This window comes from Pteropus medius, unplaced genomic scaffold (genome assembly GCF_902729225.1).
Source record: "Pteropus medius unplaced genomic scaffold, Ma_sr-lr_union100, whole genome shotgun sequence".
In the NCBI taxonomy this organism is placed as follows: Eukaryota; Metazoa; Chordata; class Mammalia; order Chiroptera; family Pteropodidae; genus Pteropus; species Pteropus medius.
The window spans coordinates 2732853-2749419 of record NW_024352947.1 but is presented as its reverse complement, the minus strand read 5'-3'; the positions used below and the strand labels follow the sequence as shown (position 1 = coordinate 2749419).

Here is a 16567-nt window from a genome sequence, read left to right as displayed (position 1 = left end):
AAAAAATCAAAAAACCTAGGTCACAGGTTCAGAGAACAGACTGATGGTTGCCAGAGGCAGAGGATGGGGGTCAGGTGAAATGGGTAGAGGGCTCAAAAGGTACAAACTTCCAGTTATGAAATAAATAAGTCCTGGGCTGTGATGTACGGCATGTAACTATCATTAATAACGCTGTCTTACATATTTGAAAGTTGCTAAAAAAATAAATCTTAAAAGTTCTCATCATAAGAAAAAAATTCTGTAACTACGTGTGGTGATCTATGTTAACTATACATATTGTGATCATTTAGCAATATATCTAAATATTGGACCATTTGTACACCTAAAATTAATATAATGTTGTATGTCAATTATACTTTAATTTAAAAAATTCTCTTATTTAGTTTAAAGAAAAATTGACTACAATTGTTCTACTTGGTGATTAGGGTATTTTAATTATCACTGCTGAAAGGTAGGCCTAGTTCAGACAGGTTTTGAGAAATCAGATTCAGTTTAATGTATTCGTCGATTTGAAAAAGAACAAATGCACGTTATTTATATTCTAGACATTTTTACACACTGCTGATGGACATTTAAATTTATACACTACTGGTATCAGTAGTGTATAGCCAGGGAATAAACTCTTCAGTGTGCACACTCTGTGTTAGAGATTTAGCTTCCAGGACTTCTTCTCAGGAAATACTTAAGGTTGAGGCAGACGCTCTGCCAGAAAGGTTCCCACTGGAAGTGAGTTTCATGAGGCAGGAACGCGACTTGTCTGCTCCACTGCTGACGATGGCGCCTGGCACCCCAAGCAAAGATTTAGCCATGAGGATAGTCCTCATGTCATTTTTCAAAGTGCCTAAATTTAGAAACAAACAAAATGCCCAACACTAGGTTTGAGAAAATTATTATATGTTGCAGCCATTACAAATTATATTGTAGAAACGTATATGATAGGCAGGCAAAGATGTTCTTTTTATTTTAAAGTGAAATGCATATGAAGACAAGCAGGAAAACATCTGGAAGGGTGACGCCAAACGTGCCCGTGGTAGCAGCCCTGTGGCTGACTTTTGCCTTATTCTGTTTGCTCATCAGTAATTTCTGATTTTTTAGTCACAACAGTAAGTATTGTGTTCAAAATAACCTAGTTAGGCTATTTAGGAAAAATTTTATGCCAGGATTTTAAACATGATTTTCCCTATTTTGGCATGTGAATTCATGTTTATCGTATAAAACCGTTTTTACTTTTTAGCAAAGTCTTTAGGATTAGAAAAGTCTCAAAAACGAAACTAGTATGTTTCCTATCACTAATTTCAATCTCTCTAGGAAATAATTATCAAAAACAGATAGATATACCAGTATCTGGCTGGGCAGATAGGGTTCGACTGTCCAAATCGCCCCTCGCTCTTCACTGTGGGACTGCGAAGTGGGGACAGGACCCCCAGGGCTTGGCAGGCCGCGCTGGGCATGGTTCTGGAGACGTGACGGGGGAGGGGACAGCAGCTCCTCTCGCAGAAGCTGCGCTAAGCCCGGAACTGCCGGTGCCGGCTGGATGGGTTTGGAGAATTCTACCCTGGTAGTTTGTGACATGGTCATTATGAATGGTGACCGTTAGGTGCAAAGCAACACATGAAAGCACTTGTCAGCAAGGACTTTTTCTATCGCTTCTTTACATAAAGGATGCAAACGTCTAGGCAGCTTAATCCTGACAGTATCAAAATACTTCCTGTTTTTCCATCATCTCTTCCTTTGTAGAAACCTCTCCAAGCCCATCGCTGTGCAGTATAAAGAAAAAGAAGATCGTTACGTGGACACGTACAAGGTAGGTTTAGTTTTTCTTCATATTTTGATAAATGAAAAACAAGTTTTGTTGTATAGACTTCTGTTTTACCTGATTTTTCTGTTTTTCGTTTCCTTGTGCTTTGACTGACAGATAACTGGAAATCTCATGCCTTTAAATATTATTCTCTATCTCAATTCTCTGAAAATACTTTGCCCAGAAAAAGAAGTACGCTTCTTGTGGCATAAATTAGAAGTTAATCTCCATTGTCATATTGAAAAATAGAGATAACTATATTCCTTATAAAACTCACAGATTCCCAGAGATGCACTTCGTGTAACCCAAGTTATTTCTGTGACAGGATCACTAGATCTGTGATGTACCGTAATCCCTTCTTATTCATAGTCAGCCAATTATGCATCGCTATATTAACAGAAATTATCAGATTTTTGATGTTTAAAAATAGAAATGAATTACATCTGCGAAATTAATATTAATGAATCTGTTCGGAATTCAAGCAAACGCATTAGTCGCACGCTGCATCCTTCACAACAGTATCGTCACATTCACCACGTTGTTTCATGTCAGCGTTCCAGAAAGTTCCCTCCAAGCATGTTATAACTATCACTGCTTGGTTCTCTGTCGTCGAAAATGGGGCAGTGCTGTGGGGATTAAGGAGAAGTGACTCCAGAAATTCAGCGTCACCTGACCTCGTCATCAGAGCCAGGCAGCAGCCCTGGGAGATGAGAAGGGTGACAGATTAATATGTGGGTGGGAAGACAGGAGTGGTGGGAAATCACCAGGTTCCTTCATCTCTGTGGAACTACCCCGCAAAACGGCCGTAAATGTTACGCGTGATGGTTTTCCACTTCCGTGCAGTCGCACTGCTGGAAGGCACTTCCAGAGGGCACAGCGCACATCCTGAGCCCATGGTGACACCGCCATGTCTGGTGGTGGCAGCAGCTCTGATTCTCTGGCTGCTCCATGGGCTTAGACACCAGGGACCCTGAGCCGGTGGAGCTGGGGGAAGGTGCAGATCAGGGAGAGGTGCCGACGGGCCGATGCCTCCTGGGTGGCCAGGCCTCAGCCAGGCACTGGGAGGGGACCCCGGGACCCTGCAGGCGGGAGGGCCGCCACGGAGGATGGTGTCACAGGGGCAGTGGGGGAGCACGGAGGAGAAGACAGGGGAGGCTTTCCCAGCTTCGCCCGGAGCTCGCCGTCCTGAAGTCTCTGGACCCCCTGTCCCCTTCAGTACCTGGAGGAAGAATACCGCAAGGGAGCCCGCGAGGACGACCCCCTGCCCCCCGTGCAGCCCTACCACTATGGCTCCCACTACTCCAACAGCGGCACGGTGCTCCACTTCCTGGTCAGGATGCCGCCCTTCACCAGGATGTTCCTGGCCTATCAAGGTAAGCCATCGGGAGCGCGGGGACTTCCTGAGAGCGTCAAGGTAAGCCATCGGGAGCGCGGGGACTTCCTGAGAGCATCCGAGACCAGCCAGACCCAGCAAGAGAATTCCGCGTATTCCTCCAACAAAATTCTTCTCAGAAACTCTGCAGTAAGCCACATCGTCTTGCAAATGTCTCAGATTTTAGCTTCAAATTGAATAGGTCTAAGTTTATAAAAACGGAATTCACTTTTAAAAATTACGACGTAGTTCACATACCCTAAAATTTGCCTTCTTTACCCTTTAAAAGTATATGCAATTCACTTGTAAAGATGTTTAACTTAACAATGATTCCAGGTCACGTAAGGTGTGTGAGAGCCCTACATCATGTTGTCATTTCTTATAAATAACTCCTAAATAAACCTAGGAGAGCCACACTGCCACCTTAGCCGCAGTAACTTTTATCCAGGTAGTAACCCTCGACCTCGGTGTTTTGAGTGGCCGCCTGCAGGCCTGAGGACGCCAGGCAGAGGTGAGATTGCTGACGTGCGTGCACACAGGGACACACCCACGGTCTCCAGGGAGCAGCGTGGCGTTCGCTCTGCACCGTCCCCGCGGCACCCACAGTCCTTCGTGGACTCGGGACCCACTCGTCTACCCGCCCTCCTGGAACTTCTTTGAATGCCGCACTCACGTGCGCGCTCTTGGAGGAGTGAATTTTGTCTTCTCTCTCCTCGAAGGAGTACACAAAACAAATTTCCCTCTGTGAGTACACAAAACATATGTTCCACAGGACGGCCATTCAAGTATTTGAAGATTACTGTCTCGACCCCTTTCTCCCTCCCAGTGGTGATTGTCCCCAAGCTAATTATCCGTAGTTAATTTGACATCAGGTCGAGAGCCTTCTATATGCCAGGTCTGAGCCCAGCTGCTGCCAAGAATGCAAAAATAAATAAATAACCAGGACAGTTCTGTGCTTCTGTGCTGAGGAAGGAGTCTTCAAAACCAATGTTCAAGCCATCCTTGTTGGCTCGGTTTCCAAACCTGTCATGTTCTGATTATCTTTCTGGACGTGTTCTGATTCGTGAATGCCTTAATTAAAAAGTGGCGGTCAGGGTGAAGAAGAATTTTCAGGTGTGGTTTGGGACCCCTGCGGTGTGTAACAGAACCATCACTGCCCTCCAATTCTTTTAATGCAATATGAAAGTCCCAGCCAAGTAAAATTTTTAAATTATTATTACATACGTTGTTATTAAGATAGGTTCTCTTCACTGTGTATTTAAGATCGGTTAATTAAAAAGACAGGGACTCACTCAGCCCCCATTCAGTGCCATCTGATTGGCATTCAGTGATTACTGCTGGCTTTGGGTTTATTTCTAGACGTCTGGTTGAGACATCTGGGCACTGTAAGTCATTTGAGCCACGTAGTCCTCTGTCGGGGCGTCCTGGGCACGCTGACGGTTAGCAGTGTCCCTGGCCTCCACCCACCGGATGCCGGTGGCATCTCCCTGACCGGCTCTGAGAACCAAAAATGTCTCCAGACAGTGCCAGGTGTCCGTGGGAGGCGAAATGCTACTGGCTACAGGCTGCTGGTTTAACATGTGCATCGTAGGAATTTGTGGTATGACCTTTTTTTAACTAAGAAATTGCAGAGAATCTAAAATTCGGAACAGAACCCCCCATGTGCCGCCTTGTACCCCAGTTCCGCAGCCTCCACTCCGGATGCTGTGACTCCACCACTCGCTTACAGAACTGCCTCTAACTTTCCTGCAATCCGTGTAGATTGGTAGCTTTGGTTCCTGAGTGCGTTAGGAGATCGTTTTTAAGTGGCCCTCCCTGCTTTCTGAGAGAAGGGCCCTTGTAAACCATTCCTTCGCACTGCTGAGCAGCAGCCGGTGCTCGTGCAGCGCGCTGCGTGAGCGAGTCCCGAAGGCGGCAGAGCCGCGCAGATCGCGGGAGCTGGCTCGCCTTTTACACTGGTGCCTTGCGTGATGCTGAGGTTGGTCTGGGATGGTTTCCAAACGACAAGACGTGCTCAAATTTTCAGCCAGTTCCAAGGAGTCTTAGGGAGCCGACTCAGTCCCTGCTGACGTCTTCAGGGGCCTGGGCTGCTCTTCCTGTCCCCGGCCTGCCTGTGGCTAGAGTCTGACAACCGTTGACGGAAAAGAGAAGGGTCGAAACTCAGTTATTGGTTACGATGGTCTACACCAGAACAGCTTAGCAAAGGAGTGATTACGCTTAGTTCTATTTTCATTCATAAGAAATAATACTTAACTATTTAACATAGAGTTAGAATATCTAAAAGCGATGCCCCCCCCCAAAAAAGGAAGGAAAAGTAGTCTTAACAGTTAGAAGTGAAGGAATAATTGCTTTCTGATAGGGAAAAAACCATTTGCCCACTTGAACTTTAATTTTACTTCCTTATCATTCATTCACTCAATAAACAAACCGTCATGAGCACCTAGTATGTGCGGGCGACGCCCCAGGAACCTTCGTCCCACTGGGGTGGAAAGTCACCGATTAAACAAGTGACACACATGCATCCAGGTATGTGAACTAGGAAAACGTAATACGGATTTAAAATAACATGACATGGTCTCAAGTTACATATGGAAATATTTATTTTCAACAAGAAATGAATGTCTTTTAAACTGCAGACAAACAAAATGAACATCATTTACATCTTTTTGAAGTAGCAGAAATAAATGATGACAGACTTCAAATGGAATCAGGTCTTTGTGTCTTAATTGAGTTATTTGTATTTCTTTATAGATCAAAGTTTTGACATTCCAGACAGAACGTTTCATTCTACAAATACAACGTGGCGTCTGTCATCTTTTGAATCCATGACTGACGTGAAAGAACTCATCCCAGAGTTTTTCTATCTTCCAGAGTTCCTCGTTAACCGAGAAGGTATCACAGTAAATCGTTTCCAATTTATGTTTCCGAGGATTTATATCTATTTTATAATTTTCCAAGAACAAAAATAGCTTTTGTAAGTTATAAAATTTGAGACTATAAATGAGAAATACCTTTATTAAGTGTATAATTTTATTTCCAAGTGAGCTCAAGGATTTTAAGTATTTTATAAGACCAAATACATTTGGAAAACTAACTTTTAACTATCAAAGGTATTTGTAAGTATGTATTATGATTTTGTTACAGAAATTGCTTTATTTTTTCTGATTGCAAAGGTTATAGATATGATCACTGTTTTAAAAAATGAGTCACGAATTTATGGAAAGCACAGTGTAAATTAACTAAAATCTCAGTGATTTAATGAGGAATGACCGAGTTAGAAATGAAACGCTCTAACTAGAAATATAATAACGAAAAGGGATACTATACAAGAAAATCAGATTTCCTGTGACGCCAGAGACCAGCAATCTTGGCCAACCTCACCTGTTCTTTTAACAGAAGATCAATTAACCCTTTAAGAGGTATTTTTGGGTTGTTTTCCAATATTACGCAATTCTACATTTTATGTGACCTTTAGGAATATATGAAATTGAGAATTATATCTTTAGAGAAGTTAGTGTTGGGCAAATTACTGTAGAATTTCATTCTATAGTAACAGGCCCGTCTGGAGTTGTTCGGAGAATTGTTAATAAACAAAGCCGCACACGGACCCCTGGGGCACGCTTCCTGGCATCCCCGTGGGACCGGAACCAGTACCTGCAGTTTGGGGCCCGGCCATGTGGCTTTCGGTTTGGGGCTCTTAGTCAAATTTATGCTTGTTCTCTCTGTCCGTCACACTGATAGGTAAGTTCCAGTTCTGTGACTGCATAGCAAATAACCCCAAAACTTTGTGGCTCAGCACAATAAATGTATTATGTATCACAGTCTTTGTAGTAGAAGCTCGGGAACAGCGTGGCCCGGTGGTTTTCCTGGTCCGGCCCGGGGTCTCACGCAGCTGCGATCCGGTGGGAACGGCCAGGGGAGCAGCAGCCCAGGGCTGGCGGGCACCTCCCTCTTCGCAGGGCAGTAAAGTTGAAAGATCTCGAAGCTGACTTCGTAGCGTCCATCCAGGCAGCCCTGTCGCTGGCCAAGGACGCAGGGAGCGGTGGTGTTACTGTCCGCTTTGCTGCTCCTGTTCCTGGTCATAGCGTACAGCGGCTGTTCCTGTGAATGCTGGAGACCCGCTCAGAGGGCCAATGAAGCGTGCTTTGGGGGAGATAAACATTAGTATCTGCCTTCTTCCTCAGGTTTTGACTTTGGGGTGCGGCAGAACGGCGAACGGGTTAACCACGTCAACCTCCCACCGTGGGCACGGAACGACCCTCGTCTCTTCATCCTCATCCACCGACAGGCCCTAGAGTCTGAGCACGTGTCGCAGAACATCTGTCAGTGGATCGACCTGGTGTTCGGGTATAAGCAGAAAGGGAAGGCTTCCGTTCAGGCCATCAACGTTTTCCATCCTGCAGTAAGTGACTCTGAAAATCCTCTGCATGTACACCAGGTCGACCCTGAATACTGAGAGCGTGGCTGGTAGGCTGTTTCTTTAAAATACCTGAATTATCGCAGAGAATTGGCAGTGACACTGAATGGTTACCCAGGGTTTTTCAGGTTTTATATTTCACCTCTTTAAAAATGACTAAGATGCTGTCTGTCCCCAGTTGGGTGCAGACTTAAGGACTTAGCGTATGTTCGTGCTGACAGCTGAGGTCATCACAGTGACACGAATGCAAAGCAAAATCAACAAAAGGAAGAGATGCCCAGGGCAAGCTTCCGAGAGCTTCTCTCAGGGAGTCACAGAGCACACTTCCTTCCTCCAGGGCAAATTACGACAACGTGTCATCTACCAGAGAAGCTCGTTAGGGACTCAGTGCCCAGGGTTTGGACGGGCTGGTCCCGTAGGCACCTCTCTGTCTGTGTGCTGCAAGTCCAGACGCCCGGGAGGAAAGCAGGTGTTGAGTATGAACCAGACGGTTTCAGCACAGGGGGCCACTCTCGTCAGGTAGGGGGCGGGGGAAGTCTCCTGAAACCCACGTTCCCAGGCGCAGCCGAGGGCCAGCCTTGCGAGCAGCCCTTTCCAAGCAAAGCGGTGAGGCCTGCCGTGCCAACTCCTGTCTGCACTCTGTCCTACACACGTGTTCTGTTTCTAAAGGGCATCATTTTTTTCTTACTGCAGAAATGGTGTTTGTGCCTTGTTAGAAAAATACATACAATACAGACTACAAAAGGAAGAAATTTAAAAATCAACTTTGATATCACCATCCAGATATAACTATCAAAACCACCTTCTAGACTCTTTCCTATCCATCATTTCATTTATATAATAATATTAATGCTAATTCCTCTTCCCAAGTAAGGCTATATGATAATTTATTTAACCAGTCCCCTGTTGTTGAATATTTAGTATTTATTTGCTATTAAAATTAATATTCCTGAGGTTATTTCTTTCTGTACATCTTTATTTCCTTAAGATAAATTCCTAGAAGTAGAACTGTTACACTGTCACATATACTTCTTGACGTTGTTAGGTAGGCTGCCAGAATTCATCCAGGAAACATTTTGCTCACCTCCAGGGGTGCAAAGATGAATAATCGTCAAGCAGGGGCCCGGAAGTGGGAACCGGGCCGACCGAGAGGCCCCTCAGATTCCTCACGCCTGAGAGGCCAGAGGAAAATCAGGAGGAGGAAGCTGTTTCCTGTGTTGCCTCGGACTACTTAAGTAAGGCAGTGAGGACAGAGGACCCAGCATAGCCATTCAGCCTCTCTGCTTTCCTAACTTTGCGGTCTGGCGGTGGAACCAGAGTGATCTGGGCCTTCCCCTCCGGTTGCGATTTTCCGTGTCGATTCATCAGTGGTTACAACAGATTCAGCTAAAATGCACGAGCAGAACCTGCAGGAACACACTGTGTCTGGGCTTCTTAATGCCAGAGATCCATTCCTGAATAGTAGTTTTAAAGTAAAAGCCTCTTTAAGTCCATTTTGCTCAGTAATTATTTTAAGTACTTCTAAGGTGATAGAAAAGTAAATCCCCTAAGGCACCAGGGCTGGGAGGGAGAATCAGACCGGTGGCTGATGACTCTAACAGGAGAGAAATGCCACGGCGAAGTGTTGGGAAAGGGGCCGGTGATACAGTTTGATTACTGAACCATATTTTTATACATGAGAGCAGCATAAAACAAAGGCAAGGCTTCGGGTATAATTTTTGAACATTCACATTTGATCTAAAATGTCACTTTAAAAGCAATTAGGAATTTTGACATTAATCTTAACATGCTCTGTGCCCCTAATCCTGCCCCATCTTTTCAGTTATTCTAATATAAAGTTCACATTAAAGGTGTCTGCGTGCTGAAACATACCACGTAATTCTCATCTTACTGGGTTTTTCTTTTTTTAACTAACTCTTTGGAACTTTAAAACTTTAAAAAGAGAGTTACGCCGTTGTTCTAGGAATTTTATAAATTTAATTCACAGGACAAAACAAAGTGTAGTGATTAAGGGCACAGTCTCTGAATTCAGAATTAACTTCAGTTTCTCACTTTGTAACTCTGCCACTTGCTATGTGACCTTGGGCAAACAGCTCCACTTCAAATACACAACTTTGTAAAATGAGAACAATAATACCAACCTCATAAATAAAGAAGGACGTTCATATAGGATAATGTCCGCGTGCCGTTAAGCAGAAGTCAAGGTTAACTTTTTGAAAAGGAATGTCTCTTGACATGAATTGATCGTTCACTAACGTGGGGTTCGCTTAGAAACCGATACACAGACTGGGAGGCAGCGCTGTCTTAAAACAGAGTCGTGGCTGGAGGGTTATCCCGGCCCTCACTCCTGAGCACGTGAAGTCAGGCAGCCGCAAGGGACGACCCCGCTCAGATAAGCGCGTGTACCAAGGATCCGATGAGGAGTCGCGCCAAAGGTTATTTCACTTCTGAAGAGTCCTTGAAGTTTTATTTGGCACTTTCAGAAATATTATATCGAGAGATGTAAACGCAATTTGCTATGACTGATTAAATGAGAACAGGTAAATTGTACGAGCGAGTTTGCCCAAAACGTGACAGATCTGTGCCCAGCTGCCAACTGCCAGCTTTGGAGATAATTCCCGTCACTGTCCCTCTGACCCTAAGGGTGACGACACTGAGCGGAAGGCGTGGTGACAGCCTCCACACCAGCGAGCGTGGGATTTCCACTGCGACTCCCTGACTCGCAGTTTTCGTGAGGACCACGGAACTCTCAAAACCCTGCCGACGCCGCCGCCTCAACTTCGCTTTTGCCTTTTTCTGGATGGCACTTTAGACAAATCGCTTTTTCCATAATTTAGTATCATACACGATGTCTCATATGACATTCTCTGGTCTTGAGCTGAAAACCAGTTTTATGAGCATACCTACCCAGCACCCAGTCCGCCGAGATGCGTTATTTTCCCTCGCCCGTTCAGAAACATGGATTGCTCCTGTTCTGACCCCAGCGCGACCCTTAAGCCCCTGAGCCTGAGGGAGAGCGTCGCAGGGTCGTTTCCATGTCAGACAGGAGGGCGGACGGCCGGGAACCGGGCAGGTGTTTCTGCCATGGGGTCCTCGCCGCCCTTGCTGGCCACAAACCTCCGGCCCCCTGTGCTCTCTCCTCTCAGACGTACTTTGGAATGGATGTCTCTGCCGTCGAAGATCCCGTTCAGAGGCGAGCTCTGGAAACCATGATAAAAACCTACGGCCAGACGCCGCGGCAGCTGTTCCAGGCGGCGCACCTGGGCCGGCCCGGCGCCAGGCTCAGCCTCGAGGGCGAGCTGCCGGCCGCCGTGGGCTTGCTGGTGCAGCTGGCTTTCCGGGAGAGCCGCGAGCAGGCCAAGGAGATCACCTACCCGGTACGTCCCTTGGGTTTCAACAGAGCTCAGCAGCACCGATCCGCGCCCCGAGGAGTCGGGCCCCCGGGCAGGCTCGGGGCCAGCGCAGTGGCCGCTGTAGGCGTGTGCCAGCCGGTGGACGCGGCATGGCGGTAGCAGCGGGGTCCCTGTGCAGTGGGGTCCGGGCCAGGGATGGGGAGAGGGCGCTCTGGGGAGCTCAGCTCGGGTTGTGACCTTGGAGGGTGACCTCTAGGGGAGCCCCCGTAAGGAGTGATGTGACAGGGACCCGCGGACCAGAGAGGCACCGCCCAGGATCGGAGGACATTCGCCGGGTGTGCGGTGCCCGTCTCCCACCGGAAGCCCCCACCGGAGGTGTGAAGGTTTCGGTTTACCATTAACACGGAACCTACCAGAGTCTTTGCCCCCGCAGACCACAACAATGAAAGTATTGCTTCTTAAAACAGGAACTAGGTATAATTTTTACTTTGAAATGGAAAAATAAAGCCAAAAAACCTTAAAAGGAAAATGGATTCTAATCCTCAACTAAATTCTCCCTATGAAAGCAGCGTAAGATGGGAGACTGTGAGGTGAATAGTGTCACGAGGGTTTGCCACGGGGACGGCAGAAAACGGGAGGCTCGGGAAAGAGGTCGCGAAGGACCCCGGGGTGAAACGAGGCGGCGTGCCTCAGACTGGCCTGCGATCTGTCTGAAGAGGAAACAGTTTTCACAGACCTTGTTTTGACGATTGTTTCTTTTTTTTTTTATTTTTTTATTTTTTACGCCTAGAGCACCCGGTCTTCCTAGGTGGTCTCCCATCCAAGTACTAACCAGGCCCGACCCTGCTTAGCCTCTAAGATCAGACAGGATCGGGCTTGTTCACGGTGGCGTGGCTGTAGACAACTGTTTCTTAATGATAGTTAAATACACTAAATGCAGAACTCAGAGCCCTAAATGTAAATTCTTTATGCTCAGAGCTCACAGATATCAAGCTTGCACGTTCAATTCAAAGAAACCTTACACTACCAGTAAAATTCCAATTTAAAATATCAGTACAACAGATGACACTGTTTCGGTGACACCAGATCACAAGTGCTATGTTTCATAGTTAAAAGCTGTGTTTTATGTTTTGTGGGTATGGAATTAACTCAGAAGATTTGAAACCTCACAAATCATTTTAGTCATTGTCATTACCAAGTTTCTTTTTAACCAGAATCTATTATTTCAACATGTCGAAATAATTTAACAGTACAGCCCTGAAAAATAACAAATTTCATTTACCACGGTCCTCCTTGCTAATCAGCTCTCTTAAGTGGGCGCACGTGAAGGGTCTGAGCGGTGTTTCCGCCTGCGTGGTAACGTGGTGCCCACCTGCCTCCGCCCGCCGCACGACCTTCTCACTGACTGGTCCCTCCACTGGATGACCTGTCCCCAGATATAGCCCCACTCTGCTCCCCTGTTTCACTCAGGTGTCCGCTCAGATGTCACCTCAGAGGGTCTCCCCTGACTCCCACGTGTAAATCGGTCGCCCTGCCCTGTTTTCCTTCACAGCATTTCCTCCACCTGATGTAGACGTATTCGCTTATGCACCTGTCGGCCGCCCGCTCCTCCCCTCCCCAACTAGAACACAACTCGGGGAACCGAGACTCTGTCTTGTTCACGTCCAGCAACGAGGAACACATATTTCTACCTGCTAAACAAGGGGGAAGTAAAACAATGCAAAATCGTTTTTGCCCACAGAGGCTTTTCATAGGTTGCTCTCTCACTTTGTGTAGAATTTCAATGAGAAATAATTCTGTATTTACTACCTTTTTTGAAAAATCATCCTCTTTCCTTCCCTCGGTTTCAGAGTCCTTTGCCATGGATCAAAGGCTTGAAGTGGGGGGAGTACGTGGGCTCCCCAAGCGCCCCAGTGCCCGTGGTCTGCTTCAGCCAGCCGCATGGAGAAAGGTTCGGTTCGCTCCAGGCCCTGCCCACCAGAGCGATCTGTGGTTTGTCCCGAAATTTCTGTCTCCTGATGACGTACAGCAAAGAACAAGGTAAAATAAAACGTAACGAAAACCATTCCGGCATCTCCCAAGAGATCTGAATGTTTCCAGCTTATTTGTGCTGCTAGTTGGTTTTATTTCTAATTTTCCTGAGTCCTTGGTGAAAACTCTGCTCAAATTTGTGGTTATTTATTATAAAGCAGGAATTAAAACATACTATGTGAAAAAAATGGGAATTAAATGCAGTTTCATTGGAAATGAGAGCAGTGTGAAGGACGCACGGTGAAAACCATCGCTCTCATGGAAAGGCACACGTTGTGGCTGTCAAACCCCAGTGCAGACGACTCGTGTGACCAGTGAGTCTAGTGTCTCGGGAGATACAGTTACAAGAGTCAATCGGAGAACAAAGGTCCTGACAGCCCGGAGGATAGTTTTTAAAAACACACATGCCCGGAAAGCAGCCCTTTCTCACTCTCTGTGCACCGACTTACTAAAAGCAGCGTGTTCTAAAGTGCTGTGCGGTCGAGGCCCTCTTCGTGTTCTGAATGTCACCTGGACACCGAAAAACTAGGGCCGTTTTCCACCGAAGACTTCCCCCAGTCCTTCCAAATTAGCCATTTCAATAAGTGCAAGAGAACCCTCCCTGCTTAGCAGGCGTGGGCCTCGCCTGCCTGAAACGCACGCACACGCTCATGTCGGGCGTGTGCACATGCGCCTGACAGCCAGCACACGGACCAGGGCAGCTGCCGCTCAGCCGTCACACGCCAGCATCGAACGTCGTGTCTGTGCGCTGTGCTCCTCGGGGTCCATGTAGCGCCCACCGCAGGCAGCACTGACAGGGATGCTGGTACCCACACCGGACGTCGGTCGTGTAACTGGAGTGTGCCGGCTGGGCCACAGTTCTTCCAGACTCCCCCTTAACTCTATCCTAAAGTGAATGAGTGTTCATTTTGTAGTCGTTAGAACTAAGAGAGACTGGATACCACGTCATTTAAATTTCATGAGTCAGAAGTAAATCTGTTTCATCATGATTATTGTGGTATCAGTGATTTATTCTCACTAGTATGTATCAATGAGCCGTGTAGTGTCACAAGTAATGATATTTAAAGTACCAAAATGTGTGAATAGTTTACCTTTAAAAAAATTAGAGTGGATCGAAGTTTATCTATTGAGCAGACGAGAAAGGGCTGGTCTTACCACTTAGCGTGATGGGACTTAAACGCGTCAAATGTACTGTCCACCCATCTTATATGTGCCATGCAGTCACGGCCTGAGTGTGCCCTCAATAGCTGTGTTCGTTCACACTGCACTGTTTCCTTGCAGAACGTATTTGGGGTTTGCCAGAATCTGGGCGTGTCCAGAGCGGTGCTGTAATCAGCACTGGTGGCTGCGGCCTCCAGAGGCACAGTGCCTGAGCTTGCTACTCAGTGCTGTGCGACCTTGAGAAACTTGCTCACGCCCTCCGGATCCTGGCTTTTGACCTATAAAATGGGACTAGCAAAAAGGTTTACCTCTCAGGGACACTGGCTGTAAGGATTCAGTGAATCCGTGTGGGGAGCTATCAGCACAGTGCCTGCCTCATTCCAGGTGCTTCAGAAATGTCCTCCGGCCGGAAGGTCCCCGGGGCAGGTCTGAGTGAGCCATCACTGCAGCCGTGGTGTTACAGCCCACGTGGACATGCCAGGGGGGCCTTGGGCGAACGGGAGGGAAGCCGGGTCATGCGCTGACAGCTGCAGTGCTGAGCACTTGCTGTATGGAGTGACTGTAGTTTGGCTTAGTTATACGTACATAGTACAATGTAACCACCAAACAGTCCTCGTTTTAACAAACAGCGATAGGCCAGTTATTTGGGAATTAACCGTGTCCCATACCGCCTGAGGCGCTTCTGTCCAAAATATACTTGTTTGGGTCCCATTTGAGACACACTACACTACAATCTCTGGGGCTTGAGTAAAAAATTCACTGTTCTAATAAGTAAAGGAGAAGTTTATTTAAAAAACAAGCAAACAAAAAAAGATGCTAATAAGTACAGGAGGAAAAAAAGATGCTGCATTTTGCGTGACCGGGATGGGACCCTCGGAACAGTTATGAAATGTGCCTGGTCCGTGGAGCAGCGCCCCCTGCCGGGCGTTCCGGTAGAGTTTGGGGCGGGGGCGGTCCCCGGCGCTCACGGGGTGTGGTTCCTTCCCCTGCAGCTTGTACTTAGAAGAACATGTACTTACTTAGCGTTTTGTTGCCAAACCGAAGTCAGCATTTGCTACTCACTCAACAAAATCTGTGATTCTGTTGTCAATGTGCCGCTGACTCGTTTAACAAGGATTTATTTGGTGTGTTTTCTATACGATGGTGTTAGGCGGTCCGGGGATGGATGAAGCACTCCCTCTCCGTGAGGGACGTAAAGCATTCCGAGTTGCAAGGGCAGAGCCAGTTACAGCACGGATGCTGCAGTAGCCGCGCTCAGCATCCCAGCGAGGCAGAGCCTGCGAGGAGCACCGAAAAGGAGAGGCAGAATGTCCGATCTCTGTCCCGAGGGCTGTAGTACTCAGCTGTAAGGAAGAGGGAGGAGAAAGGGGCAGACCTTGTTGAATGAGGGTCGTCCACGCCGTCCCGACAACGGGGGCCCCTTCTCATGGCGGCTGTGGCTTCCACTCCAGCACTTCCCTTCCTGGTACCCGCAGTTGTCATAGGCTTTCTCAGCAGGGTCATCTCGGAAGCATTTGAACAGCATCTAGTTCATATTTATTTTTAAAGGTAAAGGTGTCGCTGAACATGAACGGAGTAAATAAGCCTGACTGTTACCGTCTTTTATAAAAATTTAACATGAATCAGTGAATACAGTTCCACCCGCAGAATTTCCTTAGCATTCAAGGAATGAAACGAACATAAATCGGTCCATCTTGTGATATAAAGATGATTTTTGCCCCGGAACGATACCGTGTTCCGCTGTGTGAACTTCAGCCTCTAGGCTGTGGCGTCAGGGGCTGTCACAGACCCGCCGAGCGGGGCATCTGACACTTTCCTTCCTCCCCTTCTCCAGGCGTGAGAAGCATGAACAGCACCGACATCCAGTGGTCGGCCATCCTGAGCTGGGGGTACGCCGATAACATTTTAAGGCTGAAGAGCAAACAAGGCGAGCCTCCGATCAACTTTATACAAAGTTCACAGCAGTATCAGGTAAAGTTAATGAAGTGCTTCATAATAATAATGAACTATAATGCTTTAAATGGGGGTCAGGATGCTGGCGGCCGGTCTTTACGATCCAGCGATTAGTCCAGTCAAGAAGCTGCTGACGGTGGACGCGCCTTATTTACAGTGCTTACGGACACCCTAACTACCACGGTTCTGCCGCGTCCCCAGAATTGGCTTCTGCCCTTTATCTCGCTGAGATCATATAATAATCCCTCCTCAGCGTCAGCCGAGGGCTCAGTGTTTGAACAAAGTCGGCCTTGCTTGCTTCGCAGTTCTCACCCGCCTTGTGTCATGGCGTCATTCTCCATAACCAGAATGCCGTCTCCGATGCCTGGTTCTTCCTAAATGGAGCTGGTATTTAGGCATCGGGCCCAACTAAACCCAGAGACCTGCGACGGTGTCCCGGCTTAGTATTTGCTCCGTCCCCTTTGGCAAGCACCTTCCTTCAC

General features: G+C 47.2%; 1 protein-coding gene and 1 pseudogene across 8 annotated transcripts in view; one reads left to right on the top strand and one right to left on the bottom strand.

Moving 5' to 3' along the window:
- LYST (lysosomal trafficking regulator) overlaps window positions 1-16567 on the top strand; it is a 143156-nt gene that overhangs the window by 109481 nt on the left and 17108 nt on the right. For all 8 annotated transcript variants that reach the window (XM_039850366.1, XM_039850365.1, XM_039850367.1 and 5 more), the window contains 7 exons: window positions 1738-1804; window positions 3015-3171; window positions 5922-6062; window positions 7355-7572; window positions 10734-10964; window positions 12791-12980; window positions 15967-16103. In XM_039850366.1, coding sequence (XP_039706300.1) covers window positions 1738-1804; window positions 3015-3171; window positions 5922-6062; window positions 7355-7572; window positions 10734-10964; window positions 12791-12980; window positions 15967-16103 — 1141 coding nt within the window. The remainder of the gene's footprint in view (window positions 1-1737; window positions 1805-3014; window positions 3172-5921; window positions 6063-7354; window positions 7573-10733; window positions 10965-12790; window positions 12981-15966; window positions 16104-16567) is intronic.
- On the bottom strand, window positions 11724-11842 carry LOC120592702 (uncharacterized; annotated as a pseudogene).